The sequence below is a fragment of the Meriones unguiculatus genome, chromosome 14 (genome assembly GCF_030254825.1).
Source record: "Meriones unguiculatus strain TT.TT164.6M chromosome 14, Bangor_MerUng_6.1, whole genome shotgun sequence".
NCBI lineage: Eukaryota > Metazoa > Chordata > Mammalia > Rodentia > Muridae > Meriones > Meriones unguiculatus.
Window position 1 is genome coordinate 73222756 of NC_083361.1, and position 25395 is coordinate 73248150.

At 37.3% G+C, this 25395-nt stretch overlaps 1 protein-coding gene across 2 annotated transcripts in view; it reads left to right on the top strand.

Annotated features, from left to right (window-relative positions):
* The window catches only part of Nox4 (NADPH oxidase 4), a 147336-nt gene that overhangs the window by 41495 nt on the left and 80446 nt on the right, over positions 1–25395 (top strand). For both annotated transcript variants that reach the window (XM_060367489.1, XM_060367490.1), the window contains exons 5-11: positions 408–505; positions 2387–2414; positions 11249–11321; positions 14384–14464; positions 19317–19530; positions 22160–22324; positions 22459–22521. In XM_060367489.1, the coding sequence (XP_060223472.1) occupies positions 408–505; positions 2387–2414; positions 11249–11321; positions 14384–14464; positions 19317–19530; positions 22160–22324; positions 22459–22521 (722 nt within the window). The remainder of the gene's footprint in view (positions 1–407; positions 506–2386; positions 2415–11248; positions 11322–14383; positions 14465–19316; positions 19531–22159; positions 22325–22458; positions 22522–25395) is intronic.

The window sequence follows — 25395 nt, forward strand, 5'->3', positions numbered from 1 at the left end:
ATGGGAAAGATGAAGGATGTGGATGGAATACAAAGATATCTAGGAACCAATAACCAGTTTGCGTGTGTTGATAGACACAGAATGTAAGTGTGTGTGTGTGTGTGTGTGTGTGTGTGTGTGTGTATGTGTGTAGAGGGAGACATTGAGTACGAGTCCTCTCTAGATCTTGACCTGAATTACTATGGTTATTTTACTCCAGCTTGTGAAAATTTAGCAAATTGTCTACAGTCGAGTGTTTTTTTTTTTTTTTGTGTGTGTGTGCGTGTGTGTGTGTTAGAATGATTTCTATTCGATATCTTATTGTTGAGTTTGATCCTTGAGTGTGGGATTGTTTGTGGGAACCGATGATGTCTGGTCCAGGAGCCTGTGTGGAAACACCACTGACCTAGCCTGGTGTGCTTCTGCAGGTGTACATGTGGCTGCCCATTTGGTGAATGCCCTCAACTTCTCAGTGAACTACAGCGAGAACTTCCTGGAACTGAATGCAGCGAGATACCAGAATGAGGTGGGTGGTCCCTGCCTTTCCATTTTCCTTTCACTTGTCATTAGGTAACTAATGAGGGTCTGTGATTTTTTACAGCAAATTCGTACCTTGCTGCTCCTTAGAGTGCTTTTAAAGTGCAGTTGTCAAGTTGAGTTTTATTTCCTTTCAGTAGAAATTGCTGGTAATTACTATTCTATAGTTTCTCCTGCTGAAAATGGGAGTTTGCAGTGTCTGCTTTTTATATTCTGCAATATTCAGAAGGCTGCCACTCAGATCTACTTTTCGACTCCCAACAGCTTTTGTCTAATTCCTCTCATTTAGCTGAGAGTGTTGACAGTGCCAATCTCAGGTAACAATACTTTAATAACCCACTTACAGTGCTAGGGGGAAAAGGGCACAGCTGTAGGTTGATTATTTGTCGATACTAAATAGGGAATTTATTTGACGAAAATGTTAGTGTGTTTGTTTCTATGATTCCTTCCTTTCCACTAAATAGATGGTCTTGAATTGAATTTAATACATGTGATATCTGATTTCGGGGTGATGTTCTTTCCTTTAATTGTTTATGTGTCCACGAGATGAAATTGTTGTGCTAGGCCAGAGGCAGATGCACAGCACATGCACAGCCCTGGTTAGGTCTCTGTTGCTTGGTACGTTCACATCCTCTGTCTTCAGAGAGTCATTGCTTCCCAAGGCCATGGCTGGACCGCTGCCAAGTAGCTCCGTCTACCAGCCCTCTTAGATAAATGGCAGTGACTTCACCTGTCATTAACTGTTCCCCTCATTCCAGACTTCATTCTTTCTTCCACATACCATTCGGGCCTTCACAGCTAACATGGCTCTAATCGTTTTTTTTGATTGTCTTCCTAAGTTGAAACAAATGACAAAATAAATCGTAAAACCGAATACCCCAAGTCATATTTGATAAATTTCTCCTGTCTGGTATCGTCTTTTAACATCAATATGATTTGATTAGTCTGACTAGGGTCTGGGCCTTGCTACTTTTAAAAGGATCACCAGTAATTATAGACTGCACAAACACTGAGATTCCCTGGAAAATCTAGCATCTTAGCTCCTCAGTGAGTGATAGCTCTCCACTTGTCCTGATTTTAGATTGAGTTCCGTTTCTCTCATCTTTCCTTCCCTGCCGTGTGCTGTCCTCCAGCCTTGTTCTAAAATTATCAATGGTCACTTGTTTTCAGTCCTACTACAATTCCCTTTCCATAACATTTCCTTTTATGCTCCTCCATTTTTATACTTTTTTAATACCTATAATAGTTTTCTTATTTTCATACCATCCATATTTAATTGTCCAGTATTCCACTGTGTTGATGGTTTTAGTCTTAAAAAAAATTTTTTTGTTGTTTCTGGGCATTGAACTTAATGTAAATAAAAGCTATCTCAGTTGTAGAGGAGGATGAAACCAAATTTATAAGCTTACAATCTGCTGGGCAACATAATAAGACCTATATATAATATGTTATATGTTATACAAATTGCACATTATATATTAAATGTATACGTATGTATGTAATCTATACATAGTATATATTGTAGGTATATTTAATTTTGCTTTACAGCTTATGCTATTGAGTCTCAAAATGGTTGACTAAACAACACTATTACAGACAACCTGTAATCAGATCAAATGGTCAGGCCTAGTAACTTATCCAGTGCTCTCCTTTTCTAGGGTGGGAAGACTTCTCTGGCTTTGTCTTTTATAATGTAAAAATACGTTATAATTAAGTCCTGAGTCTGTCCAGTGTGAGTCTGTCACTCACACTGGAAGAACATTACCCTAATTGCTAATATACAGCACCACAACTTGAAAATTTCTTGAGTAGGTTTATGTCACTAGCGTTTTATTTTCTGGTCAACTGTTTTATTCTTTTCTTTTCTTAGGATCCTAGAAAACTTCTTTTCACAACTGGTAAGTTGTTATACATTGTTTTGCCCTTAGATTCACAAACAAAGGTCTTTGAAAATAAGCATCATCACATTACACATCAATTGATCCTGCTAAATTACAACATTCTATAAGTGATGTTAATAGTTTACCTAGGTGCTGCAATGCCAAATGAGGGGTGAAATCCAAATATTTTGGGTCTTGAATAAAAGGAGGAAAGTATTCATACACATTGGTTTGCCATTCGTTCTCTGGCAAGTTCTTTGAATGAATGTACTGTAACCTTTACGCCCTGTGAAGGTCTGCTTTGAGCTGTGGCTATAGCTGGTGTTGTGGAAGGTAATACATAGGTCCTGAGTTCCCATAATGTTTACTGGGGAAAATATCAGACTGTTGGTGTCAGTGTAGTTCTAATAACTGAGTCCATTTCAACTGATGTGTGAGACACTATCTTAAAACTCATAACTAGAAAGTTTTTAAGATCAGTTATGTTTTGGGGCTGCATTAGCTTTTCCATTAGCAATTCATTGTTCCATTTTAAGAGCTTTCACTGGAGATCTCGGATTGTTATGCTGTAAATGTACATTTGTACACCTAAAGAATTAAGCATGATTCTTGATTGTAGGGGTGCTTTTAGCACTTCTGTCAGTATGGAGGTAATTGTGGCATTGAGACAGTTAGTGGGAAATGATTGGTTGTAATAAACTAGTAAGGATTAAAAATGCACAAATGACTGGAACATATTATCCTATTTCATTCTACTCTAAGACTCTATGTCTTAGAGTCAGAAAGTATTTTCTTTCTGGCCAAGAAATTTTTGCATTTACCATGTCATAGTATTTCACAGTTCTCTATTCAGGAGCATAATTTAGTTTTATGTAACATTTTGTTCATTGAAAACATACTGATTTAAGTCTTAGTAATGGATATAAAAAGAGCAGCAAAAAAAAAAAAAAAAAAAAAAAAAAAAAAACCCAGCAAAACAAAACCTTATGTTCAAATAAATATATTTTGGATTCACATGAACTAACTCAAGAGAAAGAAACAAGAACTGCGTTTTAAGAATATTTTCTACTATAGGAAGTTTGAAGAAAGTCTCGAAGTTCTTAAAATTCCTTAAAGAGAAGAGTGTATAAACATATAAAGTATTTCTTAGGATTTAGGTATTATATCAAGACAACTTAGTATAATTAATAATTCTGAATAAATAGGAGATCTTTCCACCCCTAATAGAACCTCATCATCTTATGTGCTTTGCTTCACGTTCTCATGAGGGCTTTGGAGACAAGATTTATAGACATCTTTTCATGTCTTCGCAAATAGTGCGTAGGCAAAGCCTCATTCCTTGAGACAGGATTTACACATTATAGGGTTGATCTAGTGTAGACAATATTATTGTTGGTTCTTTTCTTATAGTGTGTTTAATCCTCCATTGTCTTTTCTCTTGGTTCCTAAATTATTTTCTAATATACTAAGAGATTATTTTGTAAAACTAAAGTTCATAAAATTACAGTATAGTAACTAGACTTACTATCTTGGGGATGATAAGAGTATTGAAATTAAGAATTTATAAAATAAATTTAATAGTTTAGAATATACAAACATTTCTCAAAAAATACTTATATGCTAAAAATTTCCTAATTCAATAATCCATTCCATGATGAGAATAGAATACTTGACATTTAATTTGAATATGAAAAATGTGCATCAACAAACACAATCATGTTTTCAATTAAGCTAAAAGAAGCAGGACAATGAATAGAATATGTGTGTTTCTGACTGCATTTTATAAGGGGGACAATGACTGCCTAAAGTCATTCACACAGGCACTATAGTACAATTATGTGTTGTAAAGGCTACTAATTAATCATTTTCATATGATCACATATAAATAATAAGAATATGTGTACCAATTTCCTTTTTTCTAAAAATACAAATATGTTTGGCTGTATTATTTGAGAAGATCAAGTACTTTCAGAAAAATAAGTATACTTCATGTAGGCAAGTTTAACTTTGCCCAGTGCAACTAGACTAGTGAATAATTTTAGTCTTCTTTTCCTGTGTCTTAGAATTTGTATCCACAAAAGGCTAGTGGATTAGAACTTAGCTTAGTTGCTGGTCAAGGGTACATTAGGGACCACTCAATGTTTCAGGGATTATTCAGTCCTCTATGCAATAATTATCTGTGTTGTTTATCCTGCCTGGATCCAGTACTGGGCCAAGACTTCTTTGATACCAGCTTCACTTTATAGCAACCATCTAATGACACACTTCAAATGTCCACTAACAGTTAATTGAACACAAAAGCCACTTGTTTATCTGTTTAATTTGATGCAATGCTCCATGACATCACATATAATAAGTTATCCAGTTCTATTTTTTTTTTTTTTTTTTTTTTTTTTTTTTTTGCACTAAGTAGGGCCTGGAGTTTCCTTAAGCGAGTCTCAGCAGTTACCTTTTCAGTACTTCTAATTACCACTGGTTTTGGTTATCTTTACTGATTGTGTATGTTTCTTTTTCAGGGATCTGAATGAAATAATCTACCTTATAAATGTTGACCAGTAGTCAGTTTTCTGGGATTGAATCCAGGGATTGCAAATTTTAGGCAAACATTCTGTGACTGAGCTTTATACTCTTCTTGAAGAATATGGACTCGTAATCATTTTGAAAGACAGATTCCTGCACATCAGTGTTTATTGCTGCTTTATTCACAGTACCTAAGAAATTGACCTAGCCAAGATAAATAGCTAAAGAAAATGTAATACATACACATGATCAAATTTTATTTATCCATGAAGAAAAATGAAATCATGACATTTACAGAAAATGGATGGAACTGAAAGTTATCTTAAGCAAAATAAGCCAGAGCCAGAAAGCCTTTGTGTTTTCTTCCAAAACCAATTGCTACTTTAATTTGTGTGTGTGTGTGTGTGTGTGTGTGTGTGTGTGTGTGCTGTTGTGATGGAGATATAAATTAGGAAACCAAAAATGAAATCATGGGGAAAGGGTTGCAATCCTAGATGGTGAATGGGGAAAAGAGGATAATACAGAATGTGTGAAATGAAAACAGTGATGAGGGGATGGTTGAGGTTAAGGGACCCGAGGGAAGAGATCAGGGAGTGGAGAACAGGGAGGAGATTCAACAGCAACAAAGGAACAAATAAAAATGTCAAAATGTTCTGTGCTCGGTTAAAGAAGTGAAAATGATTTGGATACAAAAAGGCAACAACAAATTTTAGATCAAAAGATTATTTCGTTAAGAGAATTAGAAGTCATTGAATTTATTCCCTGTAGTTTACAGATGAAATTCAGGATGCTTTGGCTTTGCCAAAGCAATAATTACAAGATCATGTCAGACTATTTTAAACATTGGCTGAGTGGTCTTGGATTTCTTTTTTCAACTTCCAATGACAGGAGTCAAACCTGCTATTCTATCTCTCTTTCTCTGTCTCTGTCTCTTTTCAGGTTCTACCTACATATTTTCCATATTCCGCTTCATGCAAGAAATTTTTTAGTGGATGTGAGGAAATACTTAAGCTCAATGAATTTTTTATTATAGTTCCTCTGAGATGCTTTATTACACTCACATGACTTGTGACTCTTCAAAAAAATGCTTATTACTCTATTACTCTTTTGAGTAACAGAAGTGTATATCTCAAGGAAATGTTCAATTAACAAACTTGAAATCCTGTGGCTATATTGTAAACATAAACATTTTTTTTTTGGCTTCCCTCCATTTAGATGGTTTGTAGACAGACATTTATTGGCCAATTGTGGCAGGCCCAAAGTCACAGAGGAAACCTTCACACCTAAAGAATAAACAAAGGCACAATCAAATTATTGGGAAGTCCATCTGATCACAAAATTTACAGTTTGTAACAATAGTGGATTCTAACACTTTTTTTTAAGGCTCAGGTAAAGTTTTTGTTTTTTGTTTTTCTTCACATCTTTTCATACTTAACCAAAGTTCACCAGATCACACATATACTGAAACCACACTACTGAATTGACTTTAATATTAGTCACTACCAGAGTCAAAATTCCCAATATTTCCATTACCCAAATATTATGCCCTTTAATAATCTGTCTTGTTCTCTGTCCCTTATAGTGATTCAACTGCTTTTAATTTTTTCCCATGTATTTTGTTGATTTGGGGGAGAATTCACCTCAAACACATTCATTTCCCAGTCCTTTCCTGTCCATCTCCCCCCAGCCAAAAAATAAAAGTTCAGTTTATATTATACATATCCTCACTGTGTGTGGTCCAGGTCTCAGTGGCCTTTCCCTAAATAGAGTTGAGTCTTCCCCTCCTGAATCCCTGGTGAGAGCCATCTATTGTGGAGGGGAACCCTCGGCATCCCATCACATTGATTGATTGATTGATTGATTGATTGATCTATTTATTCACTTTATATTCGGAAGATTGTAGCTCCTTGCCTCCTTACCTCCTGGTCTCACTCACCTTCCCTCTTCTCTCCTGTCCCCTCTCCCCTAGTCCTCAGAAAAGGGACAACACCCCCCCCCCCCAAACCCACCTAGCACATCAGGTTGAATTAAGACTCAGCACATCCTCTTTCCCTGTGGTCTGGCAAGGCAGTCCTGTCAGGGGGGAGAAATCAAAAGGCAGGCGATCAAGTACACCCATGGCTTATTAGGGAACCCACATGAAGCCTGAGCTGCCCATGGGCTATGTCCTTATAGGGTGCCTAGGTCCTGTTCATGCATGATCATTCATCATTTCAGTATCTCCCAGTCCCTCTGGGTCCTGGTTAGTTGGCTTTGATGGTCTTCTTGTGGAACTCTGTCACCTCCAGCTCCTTTCCCCAACTTTTCCACAAGATTTCCTATGCGCTGGTTGCCTAATGTTTGGCTGAGCCTCAGCATCTGTTTCAAACGGCTGCCAGGCAGAGCCTCGCATAGGACAGCTGTGCCAGGGTGCTGTCTGTAAGCATAGCAGAGCATCCTTAACAGTGCCATGGATCATGGGCTTCCACAAGATTTTTGGCATTGGCACAGACTATGAACAGGGCTCCTTGTTGCAGTAGGGCTACAATCCAAGATAAGGCCCTCTGATGCAGCTGGAATCATGGATATCAACATGGTTTCTGACTACAGCGTAGACCACAGATGTATGCTTGACATTTCTTGGCAACATGGGCCAAAGACATCAACACAGACCAGCATGGAGTAAGATCTTGAGTCCAAACATGACCCTCAGCAGCATCATGGTTGGGACATCACCAGGCCCCCATGTGTTGGCACAGACCCCCCCACACCAATGAAGCCCCTGACATTGCATATGGACACCAACATGTTTTGAGGCCAGGATCCTGACCTGGCCTTGTGTGGCAGCACAGACCAGGATATAATCATAGCCTCAGGTGGCAGCAGAGACCACTCAGATCCCTATGGCTTCCAGAGGCAGCATGGCCCATGAACATCAACAGGCCTTCTGGCAGCAGCGCAGCTCAGAGACCTCTGCCTAGCCTTTGGTGGTAATATGAGCCAAGGGTATCAACACAGACCCCGGCTGTAGCAGGACCTTGGGCACAGACTTGGTCCTCGGCAGCAGCCGGCATCTGGTCACCACTACAGTCTCCTCAGGTGGAAGCACAGGGCACTAACATTAATAGGAATTAGTATAGTCCTTGGGGCAGCAAGGCCCACAGACATCAACATGGATGTTGCACAGGTCATGAACATCTGCATATATTCAGGTTACAACACAGTCCTTGGACATCAGCCAGTACCTTGGCCACATCATGGCCACTGACCCACACATGGCCCTCAGCAGCAGCATGGGACAAGGTGGTCCTTCGAGGAAGTCCAGTCTAGAAAGTGGACCTTTCCTTATCTTGGGCCTCTGTCATTGACCAGAGAGCTAAAGCGATCCTGTTGCTAAGCAGCTTGTTCAGGGGCTGAGTCTGCATCTGCTTAAGCTTCAGGATGGCACACAACATCCCTTCGACGTCCTCAGCCCCCTCTCTCTCACTCAGTGTCCACTGTGCATCACCAGTTCAACCTCTCTCTACAGTGCATTGACAGCTCCACTCCTCCATCACCCCCATCTCTCTGTCCCCTTTCCTGTCCTCACTATGGTACTCTGGGCCAGGCCAAGGGGCTGCACATTCATGGGCAGGGGCTGTTTCTGCCCACCCTGGCTCTGTTGCCTTCTGCTAGAATGAGCAGCTTTTCATAACGTAAAGATAACGTGAAAATTCTAGACTTTCACGTGAAAATTAATCAGCACATTTCTACTTTTTGGTAGGTGAAACAACTTGTCTTCTTTTACTCAATCTAATGGTGTGGGGGATTCATCTGTGTTGATGTTTAAAATATCAATAGTTCCTATTGCTTATTAATTTTCCAGATATGTGTAACAACACAATTGTTTCTCTACATGCCTGTTGATGTTATTGTGTTATAGTTCATGAATATTGAAAGCATATGAATACTCTCAAAAGAGTATTTGTGTTGCTATATTCTTGTTTCTTTGAGAGACTACTTGGTAGCCAGGCTGTGCTGTAAGGATGCTGCTTTTAAATAGTCTATTGTTTGTCCTTCAGTGTGAGGTGGATTGACTTCTTCCCATGTGGCCGAGAAGCAATCACTTACCTAGAGGAAATAGAAAAGGTGCTATGAAATGAATATTATAGGAAAAAAACAGAAGACATGTCTTGGATTAGGAGCATCCGGCAAGGGCATGATTCTGTGTATTTGGAAAAGAACTCAAATGTTAAGGAGTCAAAGATTAGTTCTCCTGTTTTTCATGTGGCTCTTTAATGTGAAATTTGTTTCTACCCTAGCAAGTATTCTTATGTCATTATTGTCCAGTTGTTCTAAATGCTTTGGAATCTGAATGATGCACACACGCACTGTCCTTATACTCTTCCAGGGATGGTTGTTTCTTTCGTGGTTACATTCTTTAGTGCTGACATTTAGCACTAAATGTCACTGACAGCTTTTCTGTTCCATAGACGATAGCTGAACAAACACAGAAGGGGAAAGTGTATAATCTCCTCCAGATTGAATTTGTTGAATGATTCTTCCTTCTGGCCAAATTTCAGAATCCCTCAGATGGGGACTTTAGTATTTATTATGGTTTATATGGTTTTATGAGTTCAGAAAGTGTAGCAGAAGTCGGACATGATGGTGTCCACCTTTAATCCCATCACACGGGAGGCAGAGGCAGTCAGATCTCAAGATGGGCAGAGTAATTAACTTTATAGTAATAACGTAGTAAGGGGTCCATTTACATTTTAGATACTAATATATATTAGTACTAGATACTAATATATATTAATATCTATTCATATACTAAGATATATGTAGTTATTCATTCTTGATATATATGGTCTAATGACAAATTTGTAGTTGTTAAAATATCATTAATTTTAAAATATCTGCAGGTTTTCTTTTTATTTAAGTGAATTTTATACTGATTTTATGTTTTGTACATATTATTTGTGTGTGGGGTGTGTGACACAGTGCTTGTGTGGGTGGAGGAGTGTGGATTAGAGGAAAACTTGCAGGAATTGTTTTAATCCTTTTAACATGTGAAATACAGGGATGAAATTCAAGTTTTAAGCCTTAGTGTCAGGCACTTTTACCTGCCAAGCTATCTCACATACACTAGACTGTTTATGATATGAAAAGAAATACAGCTAAAAGCTTCCTTCAAATACCATCAGAGTTAACGGATATCATAGATGAGGACGACGGCTTATAAGAGCCAAAGGGCCAGAACATGTGTTTCAAGAGAGCGTCTTCTAGGTATAACAGGGAAATTGCACCCTTCAAACCTCAACAATATGACTCCTTAAACAAAACCTACGTAAGGATATGCCAGTGTGGATGAGGAAAATATTTCCTCAGGATGAACATCAGTGGTCAATTATTAGCAGCTTTAAACATTATTTTCTTTAAAATTATTCTCCTCCAAGACTTACTGATCATTACGGAAGAGGGAGTAGAAAGAGTGGTAAGAGTTGGAAAAGGTGAATACCTACCAGGAAACAGTATCTTCTGGATACAGTATGGCAGCTGCACAGATGAACTCACAGCAGTTGTGACAGCATGATCAAGACATGTGCAGGCCTAAACTATGCCAAATCCCAGCATGCAGAAGGGGGATGGGCACAAAGTTTTATCCCCATCCAAGTAGTTATTGGCAATTCTTAGCTGCTGGGAAGAGAAGGATCAATTCTTTCTAAAAGTACATATGAGTCCCTGATAAATCGACCACATCCCAGTTGTAAGAATATTTGGACAGTACAAATTGCGTTGTTGGGAAAGGGGAAAATAAAGAGGGATGGATTGAAAGTTGGACAGGAGGGGAGACAGCGAATCTGGAAGACTAGGATGGAGAGTAAATACGATCGAAACACATGGTACAAAATTCTCAAAGAACCAATAAAACATTTTCCCAAGGTAGTGAAGTCCAAAAAATTAGTTGAAATTGATACAGAAGGAGGCTGTTAGTAACATACAAAGACATAACAGAGTGAGGGAGATGAGTATTGTGGTGGAAGTCATAAAAACTTTCTGTTCTAGCGTTAATTAATTGCGTTTGGTAGAGTATGTATGTGTCGACATAAGTATGCCTTCACCATTGTGAGTGGAGCAAGAATAGACTCTTCTACTCCAGGAACAAAAGGCTGCCTTGTCTGAAAGCCTAAATACTCAAGGCTGTGCTATTTTCTTAAAAGCTTGCTTGTAGGGGTGTCTACATAGAGAAATGCAATTTGAATTTGCTTTCTAGTGAATAGCATACTATACTTTATACTACAAGGTAATAATTTTGGAGCTTTCTTCCCAGTGCAAATTAAGTTAAAATGTGCTTGTAAATATTCTTACAGTTCCAGGTCTGACAGGTGTATGCATGGTTGTGGTTTTATTCCTCATGGTTACAGCATCTACCTATGCAATAAGGTAAGTGTCAGAGTGGTTATTTTGTGATTCACTTGTTCATGTTGTCCAGATTTCCATCCACTTGTATTCACTCCCATACAAAGAGGAAAAATCTTGAATGATAATTCAAGTTATGATGATTCAGTGAAGTTAGTGGTAATTCTGGGTTGCCACAGCTGAAATAGAGACATTTCAATATTTCATTACTGTTTTTTTTAAAAAATACATTTTATTAGTCATAAGGAATAACATGGAAATTTCTGTTGACTACTACTGGAAGTGGAATTCTTGAGGGTCTTCCATAGAAATATGGGATTGAATTTGACTGCATACTTGCAGACCTTGAGAATTTCCAGGAATACGTGCCCTAAAAATATTTTACAGTTAATTACCTGATGATAGTTTTTGGCTTTGACTATAACATGAAATAGTTTTCTCAATAAAGCCTCAGAAGCAAAATTGACACATGCTAAAATATTTAGAAACACTCCTGTTCATATTGATTTGTCTACTTAAAATATGTTGATGTGAATTGGGAGATGACCCAGTTGGGAAAGTGTTTGCCAGCAAATATGATGCTCCCAGTGCAAACCCATAATATTAATGTAAAAGTCAGTCATAGTGCACATCCATAATCCCAGCACTGGGGTGGAGATACCTGTAGACAGACAGAAAGTTTGTCTAGGCAAATTAGTAAGCCCCGGGTTCAAGCTATGACCCTGACTCAAAAAAAAAAAAAAACAAAAATTGGAGAAAGATAGAGAAATAAACTTGGCCACAACCTGTAGATGTGTGTGCATGTATGTACACACATACAGCCACCCCAATCAGTCACTCAATCCAGCTTGAACAGTTTCAGATATATATTCTCTATAGCATTTTCATGTTTTTTTTTTTTTTTGAACACATTTTATTTCAGAATATCAGTATCTCACATATAAGATAAAACTTTTTCCTTTAAGAAAGCTGGAAGGAAGTGGGTTTCATAGTAATGGGAACAGGGCCTGTCTCTGACATGAACTGATTGGCCTGCTCTTTGATCACCTCCCCCTGAGGGGGGAGCAGCCTTACCAGGCCACAGAGGAAGACAATGCAGCCACTCCTGATGAGACCTAACAGATTAGGATCAGAAGGAAGGGGAGGAGGACCTCCCCTTTCAGTGGACTTGGGGAGGGGCATGGGTGGGAAAGGGGGAGGGAGGGTAGGATTGGTAGAGGAGGAGGGAGGGAGCTACAGGGGGGATTCAAAGTGAATAAACTGTAATTAACATAAAAATTAAAATTAAAAACGGAAAAGAAAGCAAAATAGAGAAAACACTTAACATTTCTTATAATTTAAAAAACCATTATTTCATTGGCTAAGATATGAAAATGAATCAACAAACAAATATGTGTATGGTTTAAAAGTAACTGGAAAATCATGTTTTCAAATGATTCTCTTATTATACTTTCATATACATTTACTCATAATCACTGACCTTCCAGGCTCCACAAAATATTTGTTCTTTTGTTCTGCAGTTTATTTTTACATACAAAGCTTCATGCTTTTTCTTGCCATGTGCCATCCCACTAACATTTCTTCGTATCACATAAATTGCTGAAACATTTCCATGTAAATATATTTCACCTTTCTCTTTACTGATGACACAATGTGTCACCACACCTGTGTCATTTTGCAAGATCCACTCATGTTGAGATTTTTGGGTTAACTTAATGTTTTGAATAGTAAAATCTGAAACAAGTGCCAAATCTGTGTGTTTGCATACATTTTCAACTCTGTCCTAAGGACAAAGGACAAATATTTAGATAGAAATTAGTTGGCTCAGATGGTAAGTACCTTTTTTAAAGCTTCTTATAGAAGCAATGAATCATAAAGCCTTGGAGAAATAGGCAATTTTTCTCTATGGTAGGGTCTGGAACTGATAGTAATTTTTTTAGATAGCATTAGACAATGTACCAAAACTATTAAAAAATCGTTTAGAATTTGACCTAGAAATGAAATCAGAGTATATATGCCCAACTTCATCTGATGAATGTTTTGGTGATATTGTTTATGAAAGCAAGTGCTATTATAAAATGGAAAATTATTAACTATTCCTAAATGAGAACTTTTTTTAAGTTGTTAGGGTAAATTTTAGAGTAACTCAAAGAGCTCTTATAAATGTCTACCCTCTACTTCTAATATTTAATAACTAAATCTTTGCCCTAAATGCATAAAATAAAATAAATATGTGTATTTTGACAAATATTTAATAGATGATATTTATTATTTTTATATATTCAATATATAATTATTTATAAATATTTAATAAATGATATTTATTATTATATATTATTAATATTTATTATATTTATATTTATTATTGTCCCCTACCAGAGCAATAACACTCTCTTAGTTAGGGTTTCTATTGCTGAGAAAACATCATGATTAAAAGCAACCTGAAGAGGAAAGGACCTGTTTCAGCTTATAACTCTCAGGTGTCACAGTCCACTACAAGAACCACCACCACCTGGCTTGAAATTAAAAAAAAAAAAAAAGCCATTGAAATCAGAACATTATTTATTTTAGAAATTGCTTGACAATTTAAAAATTTAATATTAATAAAAATAAAAGTAAAAAAAAGTAGAGCTGAACATTGTGGTGTTTATCTTTCATTCCAGCACTCAGTAGGCAGAGACGGGTGAATCTCTGAGTTCAAAGTCAAGCAGGTTGGCATAATGAGTTCCAGGGTTAAATAGAGAAATCCTGTCTCAAAGAACAAGCAAACAAAAAGAAAATGCTATTAAAAAAAAAAGCACAATTGTAGACTTATCCATGACTTTTATTTAAGGTATACATACATACATGCATACATATATATATATTTGCTTTATATACATATGTATGCTTTCAAATAGTAAGTATTACTTATGAGATTTATTAGATACCTTGTGTAGTGAGTTAATATCCTGATATCAAAAGATGAATCTTGGGCAATTGACGTTGAAGTGTTTTTCACATATGCTACATATTTTCAAAGTACATGGTCCTTTTATGTGATGAATGTAAAACAAGACTGAAACAAAGTGAATTGTCTTTTTCAGAGTTTCTAATTATGATATCTTCTGGTATACTCACAACCTCTTCTTTGTTTTCTACATGCTGCTGCTGTTACATGTTTCAGGGTAAGTAAAACCATTTGTACCTTCAATCTCTGTTCTCACCTCACATAGAACAGAGGGGAAACATTTGTGGGAAGGGAGATTTTTTTTTTTTTTTTAGCAGCCCAGGGCTCCACAAGGGATGCCTTCAGTTCAGTCAGTACAAGGAACTGGCATCTGGATCTCAGGAAAACATTTTAGTTTAATTACTGTCTTCTAGACTAGATACTTTGCCCCAATCATAAATAGAATTACGTAGGTTTATAATTGGAATGCTCCCGTTATCTCTTCTCAACTTTTCAAGCGAACAGGACAGGAGCCTACCACAGAGGGCCTCTGAAAGACTCTACCCAGAAGGGTATCGAAGCAGATGCTGAGACTCATAACCAAACTTTGGGCAGAGTGCAGGGAATCTTATGAAAGAAGGCGGAGATAGAAAGACCTGAATCGGACAGAAGCTGCACAAGATGACCAACAGAACAAAAAATTCAGACCCAGGGGTTTTTTCAAAGACCAACACTGCAACTGAGGACCATGCATAGAGTTAACCTAGACCACCTGCTCTTTGATCACCTCCCCCCTAGAGGGTGCAGTCTTACCAGGCCACAGAGGAAGATGATGCAGCCAGTCCTGATGAGACCTGATAGGCTAGGGCCAGATGAAAGGGGAGGCGGACCTCCACTATCAGAGGACTCCAGGAGGGCCATGAGAGGGGAAGAGAGAGGGAAGGAGGGTGGGATTGGGAGGGGATGAGGGAGGGGGCTACAGCTGAGATACAAAGTGAATAAATTGTAATGATAAAAAAATAGAAAATGTTTTCCAGAGTTTAGAGAAACATCCACTGTCTTTTCTTCAGATTGTTTTGTGTGGTAATTGTCAAGGTATTAGGCAGTTTATGTAACTTATTTATTTCAGGGTGCATGTTCAAAATATTTATTCCTTCTTTTCCTCAGTTTTGGAGGTCATTAGTAATGACAGGGATATAACCCCGTTTTATTCCAGTTTGGCTGGTTCTTTGGTATCCCAGTTAGAATATAAAGAAGTAAGGCATCCGAAACATGACCACTCGTAATAATGATGCGCCCCGGCTGGTCATTCCTTCTCAAAAGGAAGAGGGCTTTGAGAAGTGGAACTGAGAATGGTTTATTTCCTGTGGTCGAAGTGTGTTCTGTGGAGCCTTCGCCGACAGCAAAGGCACTATCTATGTATATGGTGAATTTGCTTTTCATTTTCTTCTTGAAGACAACCGTGTTAATATAACCAACACACCGGGTGCTCTCTTCTGTAAATGGTCAGTGTGCTAGTTCAGTACTGTGGTCATGGAGTAGACACCAAATCAGCAGATTCCCCTCTGGGTCCCAGTAACTTAAAATACGAACTCAGTGATTAGTGACTATATAGGCCACATGTAAATTTAAATAATTTCAAATATTTTCTGACATGAATTGCTCAGAAATTTATGAAGATAATATTTTGAAAGCTATAAGCGGGGACCTAAGGTTATGAAAGAGTCAATAACTTGCCAAAATTTACTAATTTCTATTACCTTGACTTAGATATAGACATTTTAAAATTTCTTTTTACACACACACATCTTTTGAGAGCTTTCTTAGAGTTTGACTTAGTATTGTAATTTTATTTAAAGTTTATCTGGCCTTACTCAGGACTGTGGTTTATTTGTCATAATCTCCTCATTGTTTAGTTTCTTTTTCCCCATCTTTCTCCTTGTTTCCTTTCTCTTAGAACAAAGAAAATGTGATCACATTCTGACATGACAAATTCTTCATTTATGCTTTATTAAATCACAATTCTGAAAAGAAAAAGTTTCTTTCCAGTTAAAAAAACAGCACTCTTTTTTTTTTTTATGGTTCAGGAGTTCAAAAAGTTGTTACTTTAAAGGAGGATATTATATTAAGACTTTTCTCTACTTTTTGTAAGAAAAATATCTGTTCAAAATTAGCTCTTTTGGGTTGGAAACATGGCTCAACAGTTACAAGTACTGTCTTCCCTTTCAGAGGTCCTGAGTTCAATTCCTGGCAACCACATGGTGGCTCCCAATCATCTATGATGTGATCTGATGCCCTCTCTGGCATTTAGGTGTACATGCAGATAGAGCATGCATACATAATTGAATAAATCTTTGAAAAAAATACAATAAAATTAGTTCTTTTTGTAGAACAAATATCATAGGCAGGTGGTACTTTTAATTTATATATAAACTTATGTATATATAAATAATATTATTTATATACTTTCATATATTACATATGTTCATATATAGTACATATAAACAACAGAATGGTTACAAAAGAATTAAATATGGCCAATGTATTTTATAACTGAATTAGTAATAAAGTGAAAGCAATTATTATAATACTAAAGTGTCATTGGATAAATCCACAATACAATAAGAATTATATATTACTTTTTTATTGAACTTTGATTTGTACTAATATATCAGAATTGTTCAGATAGAAAAAAAATGACTGTTTGTAAATTTTGCAACTTTTCAAGTTTTTTTTTAAATTAACAAGTGTACATATGTAAGTAAGTAATCTTAAAATATTTTTGTGCCATTACTGGGAACTCAAACAAATCTTTATTCTTGAAACTCCTGTATAATATCATCTTCCAGTCTTTTGTTAATAGGAGGGAGATGGAATTGTTTGAAGCAAGAGTCATGAATGCATGCCGAAATCTCTACTTAACAGAATACTGTAGGCTTGTTGAGAGTAATCTCTACTCACTGGGCACCCATGCCTCTGACCATCAATATGTTGAATATTTAAGGTAAAGAGGAGCAACCTACAGTTAGGATCACAGTCTCCCAGGAAATAATTGATTTAAGATAAAAAAAATCAATAGAGAGCCACAGGCTGTGCTTTCAAAATACAAACATCATTTATTTACAGGAATTCTAGCAATTCGGGGAATAGATGAATCCATATTGACTAGAAACTTTAGAAAAGATTTGGCTTCAAAGTTGAGGTGATTAGATATGTTTGGCTGCTTTTCCTGCTTACATAGATTTTACAGGAAAAGGGCTTATTTCTTTATGTGATTTTGTAAGATTTTGTTTAGCAGTAGAATTTTCAATTATATTTTTATCTAATTCTCTTTTTCTAATGTCAAATAACTTTCCTATTTAAAAATTCACTTCATATTTAAATTGCTGATAGTAGATAGTAATTGTTTGCATTTATGAATGATGATAGGAGTTTTGATACACTCTTGATTGATCAAATTAGTTTTCCAGTGCCCATCATATATTCAGTTCAAATGTACTTCTGGCCTCTGCAAACCTGTATCTCTTTAGGGTAAATACCTAATTCAGAAAATGCCTGTTTTGATGTGACAGAGCCATAATTTCCACACAGCTTCTTCTTTATTTAAATTTATTTTAAAAAATTATTCAATTTACATGCTGGTTGTAGCTCCCTCCCTCGTTTTTATCTCTGTCCCCTCCTCCTCCCTGAGTTCTCAGAGAGGGGGAGTCCTCCTCCCCTAGCAACTGACCTCAGCCTATCAAGTCTCATCAGGACTGGCTGCATCCTTTTCCTCTGTGTTCTGGCAAGGCTGCCTGGCCAGGGGGAACTCCACACAGCTTCTTATCTTTAGATCCCAAATTCATTTTATTACAAGTTTAACCCAGGGAATTAAAAGTCTGCAATTTCATTGGCCATTCATTGAAGTTGAGTTTCTCTCCTTTTCCCTATATTTTTCTCATTTATTTATTTTTTAATGTGGTGATTCTTCAAAACACACCATCATTCTTAACTTTTCTCATTGGACATGTTATCAATCAATATTGGCTGAATGTTTATCTTTTACCTGGTGTATGTTTGTGTGCATGTGTGAGAGTGCGTGCGTGCATGCGTGTGTGTGTGTGTGTGTGTGGTCTGGAGATTAACCTCAGGGCTTCACACATTTGCCACACTAGCTGGGTCCCCTACCACAGAGCTATACCAGGAGCCCACTCGTGTTTATATTGAGTTTTCCCAACAAACCTACAGTTGCTTCCTTTTCCTTTCACTGCTTGCCAGAGAAAACATTGGCACACCCCATGGCCAGTGAGTTGGCTTGGTGTGGAAAGGCCCTTGTTGCCAAGTCTAATGACCTCAGTTTGATCTCCAGTTTGATCTTCCACATTGTGGAAGAAAAGTACTGACTCCCGCCAATTGTCCTCTCACCTCCTCGTGGCACATGCATGTGCGTGCATATCTGCACGTGTACATGGACACACACATACACACAAATAAAATATGAAAAGAAAATGCACAACTCAAGAATTAAAATGTAGCAAAATAAGAAACAATGAGATGCATTGTAAAAAGTTTACAGAGAAAGCACTGAAAAGCAAATGGCTTTAGGACTTGATGGATATGCAAAAATTGTTTTCACAGAAGCAACAAGCTTTTGTTTTCTGTTATTTTCATTCACTATTTCTCCATGAACCATGAAGTATGTTTTATCTAGTCTTATCCAGATAAGATATAATCCCTGTGTTTTTCCTTTAAGCTTGAAGATGTGTAGCAAGAAGGTTATATTTACAGTGTTTATTGAAGTGAAAATTTGTAAGTTGATGCATGAATGCCTCACAGGTTTCAAAAAATATCAAGAAACTTGAGCGTGTTTTTTCTCTACCTCACAAAGCTAGCATTTATTTGGAGAGCTAAACATTTTCTTCCTCCCTCTTAGTAATAAATTTATTTAAAATTTAGGATATTTTATTTCTTCTGAAATAGATCACACATGGAATGCTTTGTATGAAATGCTATATAATGCCAACAAGAAAGGAAATGACTCTTCCTTACCCTTTCCATTCCCTGACTCAGTCTCTTTTCCATTTCCTTGTTTTTATCCAATTTAACTTTAGTGGGTTGTTGAAGTATCAAACCAATTTAGACACTCACCCTCCTGGCTGCATCAGTCTTAACCAGACCCCGTCTCAGGATATTTCCTTCCAAGATTATGTCTCAGAACATGTTCATGGATCTTCTGAAAGATTTTCAAAACTAGAAGATTATAACCAGAAAACACTTGTGAAGATTTGCCTGGAAGAGCCCAAGTTCCAAGCTCATTTTCCACAGGTCAGATTAATTCTGTGTTTAAGATCTGCCAAGTCTGTGGTTTCACATAAGTGTTTGACTTTGCATTTGAACATGTCTCTGAACATGATTTCAGGTACTAGAGGATATTTCAGGGTGTTCAGACAGCAAATTTTTATTTTTATTTTGTTGCAAACTTCATACATTTAGAATTTAAAAAAAAATGCCTAAGTATACAGTTTTACTGCAATACCCTTTTCTAGTGTTTGCTTCCAGAGAGACGACAAATATATATCCTAATCCTATTAAGACATGCAAATGATGTTGTTAGGTCACAGAGAAAGAGGATCCAGGATCCTGATGAGACTTGATAAGCTAGGGTCAGGTGGCAGGGGAGGAGAGTTTCCTCTCTCAATGGACTAGGAGAAGAAGAGGGAGAGAGGGTGGGACTGGGAGGAGTTGAGGGAAGGGACTATAATTGGGATTAATTATAAAAAAAATTTATAAAGACTTGCAGATGAAATAACAAAAGAACTGTAATCAAATAAAAAAAGCCCTAGCAATTGTTAGAATACAATATTATAACAGTAATTATAAATAATAAATTGTGAAGTTAATTGTTGAATTCTTACTGTGATCTTCTTGGCACTGTGCTGACTTGCTCTGTATGCATGATTTCTTTCAATATCCACAATTGACCTTTGAAGCAACTACTTAATTGTCTGCTGAAGACATTGAGCTGAAACATGTATTCTAACCAAAGTATATAAACAAGTGGTAGAAGAGGAAGTGTGTAGATTCAGGTCTTTACTTAAATACTGCCTTTGGAAAGTTCTCCAACTACTGCACAGATAATTCAGCACCTTCCACCTTCACTCATGTCTGCCATTGTCTGAGGGAACTGCCAATGTCCAAGAGAGGCCCACTATTCTGCACAAGAAATGGAAAAGGGAGAAAACAGGGAACAAGACAGGAGCTTACCACAGAGGGCCTCTAAAAGACTCTACTCAGCAAGGTATCAAAGCAGATGCCAAGACTCATAGCCAAACTTTGGGCAGAGTGCAGGGAATCTTATGGAAGAAGGAGGTGATAGAAAGACCTGGAGGGGACAGGAGCTCCACAATGAGAGCAACAGAACAAAAAATCTGGACACAGGGTCTTTTCTGAGACTGATACTCCAACCAAGGATCATTCGTGGAGATAACCTAGATTCCCTGCACAGATGTAGCACATAGCAGCTCAGTACCCAAGTGGGTTCCCTAGTAAGGAGAACAGGGACTGTTTCTGACATGAACTCAGTGCCTGGCTCTTTGATCACCTCCCCTTGAGGTGGAGGCAGTCTTAACAGGCCACAGAGGAGGATAATGCAGCCAGTCCTGATGATACCTGATAGGCTAGGGTCAGAGTGAAGAGGAGGACCTCCCCTATCAGTGGACATGGAGATCAGCACAGGAAGAGATGATGGAGGGAGGGTGGGTGAGGTTGGGAGGGAATGAGAGAGGGGGCTACATTTGGGATACAAAGTGAAGAAACTGTAATTAATATAAAAAAAAAGAAAAGAAAGATATGGAAGAAGGGCTAGACTTGGGAAATTCTCCTTTAAAGAGAGACAGTAGATAAGTATCAAAGTTAGAATGAATTTGTAGCTGACGTTGGAGTCAGCTGGTTAGTTTCCTGAATGTCATATAATGATGAATATTATGTATGGTAAATATGGCAAATTCCGTTTTACTGATGTGGGGCTTGATTGTCTCGGGGTCACTGGCCCAAGGTTGCAATGCCACTTCATTTTAGAACTTATCCATCCCTGCCTACTCTACAGAGTGCCATGTTCACTGTGATAGTCTTCGGAGCATGAGCGGATTGCCTTCACTGCATGAGCAATGTCTGGAAGGTCACACGGGTTAGCAGACACCTCTAAGCTTTATAGTCAAGAGGCTGAGGCGGTAGGATAGCAAGTCCGAAAGCAACTTGTATTAACAAAACGAAGCTCTTTCTCAGATAAACAACCAAACAAACATCTCTATAAACACAGTGCAATTCAGTGAAAAGTATTACAGAAAAGGGGAAGCTGGATTGTGCAGTTATAGGGGAAGGAGTGTCCCGATAGATAGCTGCATCTCCCCATTCAAGCTAGCAATTTTTATATAGGTGTAATCTTGACCACATTCTATTATATAAAAGTTGTAATAGAACCATGCCAGTGTGTCCTATTTTCAAAACTAGAACTACACTTACATTTAACACTTTGTGTATATAATCTTGATATGTGTCTATATGTCTGTGTTATGATCATTAAATATTTAGGACATCATACTTTCACTAAACATTGGACTGATTTCATTTTTATGAATCGTCCTAAGAGAAATATGATGTGACAACTTGTTTTTGTCAAATAGCAAGTTCTTGTATGTCCTCACCATAAACAGATGCTTGTTTGAAGAAATGCTTACATACTAATGCTAACCACTAAGATGCATGTTTGAGGTTAGGGCTCCTTATTACTTTTCCTCTTATAATTTAATTTTGTTTGAGTGGGTTGCTGAGAACATCAGGTATGCTTTACTCATTCTTACCAATATCTTACTGTTGAAAATATAAATTGACTTGCCATTACTCAGTTGTGCCTTTGTGCATTTCTTGAAGCATGCTTTCTAAATCTTTTCCTTAGACTTGGATTTGGATTTCTGGACCTTTGTGCCTATACTGTGCTGAGAGGCTTTACCGATGCCTCCGGAGCAACAAACCCGTCACCATCATCTCAGTAATCAGTCATCCTTCAGATGTCATGGAACTCCGAATGGTCAAAGAAAACTTTAAAGCAAGACCTGGCCAGGTGAGCCAATGGTTAGTGGCTTTGCGAGTATCCTTTAGGCTTAGGTGATTTTTAAAAATTAGTAGACAGATTTATTGGAATAGTTGTATTTCTGTTTGATCATTTAAAACATTATCTGTTTGTTGCTTTTTTAGTATATTATTCTACATTGTCCCAGTGTATCAGCATTAGAAAACCACCCATTTACTCTCACAATGGTAAGACATATATTTCTTGAATTTTAAAAATTTTAGATCGCAGAGCATCTTTGTGTGCACATAGGTATATATATTTGTGTATCTGTGTGTCTGTATTTCTGTGTTCAGATGTGTCTCTTATACATGGACACATGTCTGAGTATATGTGTATGTGTGTGAAGTATATGTGTGTATTTGTGTGCATATGGATTTTTCTTCATCCTAAAATTTATTAGATCATAGTTCCTTCATATTTTAGAAAACCTTTTTAAAAATGTATTTATTTATTATTACAGTTTATTCACCTTGTATCCCAACTGTAGCCTCTTCCCTCATCCCCTCCCAAGCCACCTTCCCTCCCTCTTTTCCACCCATGCCCCTCCCCTAGTCCACTGATAGGGGAGGTCCTCCTCCCCTTCCCTTTGATCCTAGTCTATAGGTCTCATCAGGACTGGCTGCATTGTCCTCCTTTGTGGCCTGGTAAGGCTGTTCCCACCTCAGGGGGAGGTGATCAAAGAGCCAGCCACTGAGTTCATGTCAGAGACAGTCCCTGTTCACCTTACTAAGGAACACTTGGATGCTGAGCTTCCTTGAGCTATATCTGTGCAGGGGTTCTAGGTTATCTCCATGAATGGTCCTTGGTCCTTGGTTGGAGTAGCAGTATCAGAAAAGACCCTTGGGCACAGATTTCTTGGTTCTGTTGCTCTCTTTGTGGAACTCCTGTCCCCTCCAGGTCTTTCTGTCTTCCTCTTCCTTCATAAGATTCCCTGCACTCTGCCCAAAAATTTGTATATGAGTTTCTGCCTCTGCTTTGATACCCTGCTGGGTAGAGTCTTTTCAGAGTTCCTCTGTGGAAGGCTCCTGTCCTGTTCCCTGTTTTCTCCCTCTCCTGAGTTTAAGGACATGTAAAAGGTATGAGATTCTGTGTCAAAAAATTATTTTGTGTTATTCTGCATATAGATTATGTCTGGATATCAAACATGGGAAGTTTTCATTAGAGGGTTGTATACTGTGGGTGATATGGAAGCATTAAAAATACAGAGAATGGTAAGAGAAGGTGAAACACAATTTAGCTAGTAACTCCATATATGAGGAAGACAAAATTGGAGAAACAAAATTGGATAAATATTAGAGATTTCTGAATAGTATCACAAATTCTGTTTTACCTGCATTGGTATAATCATAAAATATTTAAACCCAATGTGTGACATAAATTTACATTATTTACATTATAGGAAATTAGCAAAGATAATAAAATGTATTCATTCCAATGGTATCATGCATGTTGACCATGTGGCTCTACAGTGCCCTCTCCTTCCCAATCCTTATCGCTTCTTCTTCACATCTTGTGTGCCATACAGAGATTTTACATTCCTTGTAAAATATAGGATCCAAAATTGAGAGAAATATCCAATATGCCTCTTCCTGCATCTCAGATGTTTTGCTTAGTTTGCTGGCCTCTGGCTGGTCATCTTTCTGTGTAGTAGAGGTGGGACTCAAGCTTGTGATTTCACTCTGCTCTCAGGTCACTAGATGGATAGGCTTTAAATCAACTTAGGCAATTTAAATTTCACATGATTCAAAAATATTAGACAACATAGAAACATTGCTAGCACATTGGACTTCTAATTTCTCATTTCCATATCCTTTTTTCCCATAATTTGATATAGATATTTCTGGATATTTTGCAATCTACTTCAATTGCCAATGCCTGGCAATTTCTTGTTAGATCATATGGTTCTGTCACTAGCTTACTTTAGTCAACACTATACTGTGAGCAACCTCAAATTTTAATTCTGTGTTTGTGCATTCCCCCATTGTTTCATTGCCTACAAACTATTCCATGGCTAGAAAATACAGTTTATTTAATATTCCCATTCATGTCTGATGTTTTGTTTTCATCCATGTTTCTGATAAAGACAAGAATAAAGACTACACGTTAAATGCATACAAACAGTAAATTTGAACACGGTAGGGAGAAAGAAAGAAAACCCGATAATATCATATGTTTACGTTTGGGGTTTGGGTTTTGGAAGTGACACTTAAATTACATGTATTAGATTGAAGATCCGTGACACATGGGTGTGTTATTTTACCTTTTGGGACATTTGGCTTTTAATATACTGTTGTGATTAACTCAGTTACAAACAAACAAAAAAATATGTGGGGATTTAGAGAGCTGCAAGTACAGCATAAAGAGTAGTCATGGAAATACAGAAAGTATCAGGCCTGTGAATAATACCATTGTGGTTTTAGTTTTAATTTGAATTTATTCCTTGAAATCACCTGCATAGAACGCTGTGCAAGGAATTCTATATTTAAAGAATAAAAGAAATAATAAGCATGTGTTAATTGTTGAAATAAAAATCAGGAATCATATATTCAGAATAAAAGGTTTTCCTAAGGAAAAAAAAACATGATGTTTTTGCTTTAATTATTTCAAATTTTGTATTTGGTCTATATGAGTGAAGCTTATTTCATCATCATCAAAGTTTGTCATCTGGTGAGGTAGCGAGTGATGCTGAGGTCTGTCAGAATAACTAGCAGCACCGGCCCAGTGCAGCATGGATTTATAATTTCTTCCTCTGGAGTGATGGTGAGAAGTTCTGAATAATTCTTATCTGCCATCGTGTGGGCTTTGACTACTGTGGAAGGGGAAGCATTTGTCGTGAGAAATAGCTACTCACATGAAGTTAAAAACTTAGAGCCCTCAGGACACAATTCTGAGCAGAGAGTAGTTTGCTGTGTCACACCCATTAGTCCTTTGAAGTTTTGCATGTTTTACCCGGTCCCAGAAATGTATCTGATTAACAAATATTTGACTGTAAAATTGCATCTAAATCATGTTTGCTTCTGATGGTTTTAAGACTATTTTCAGTTCTCAGCTTTCATACA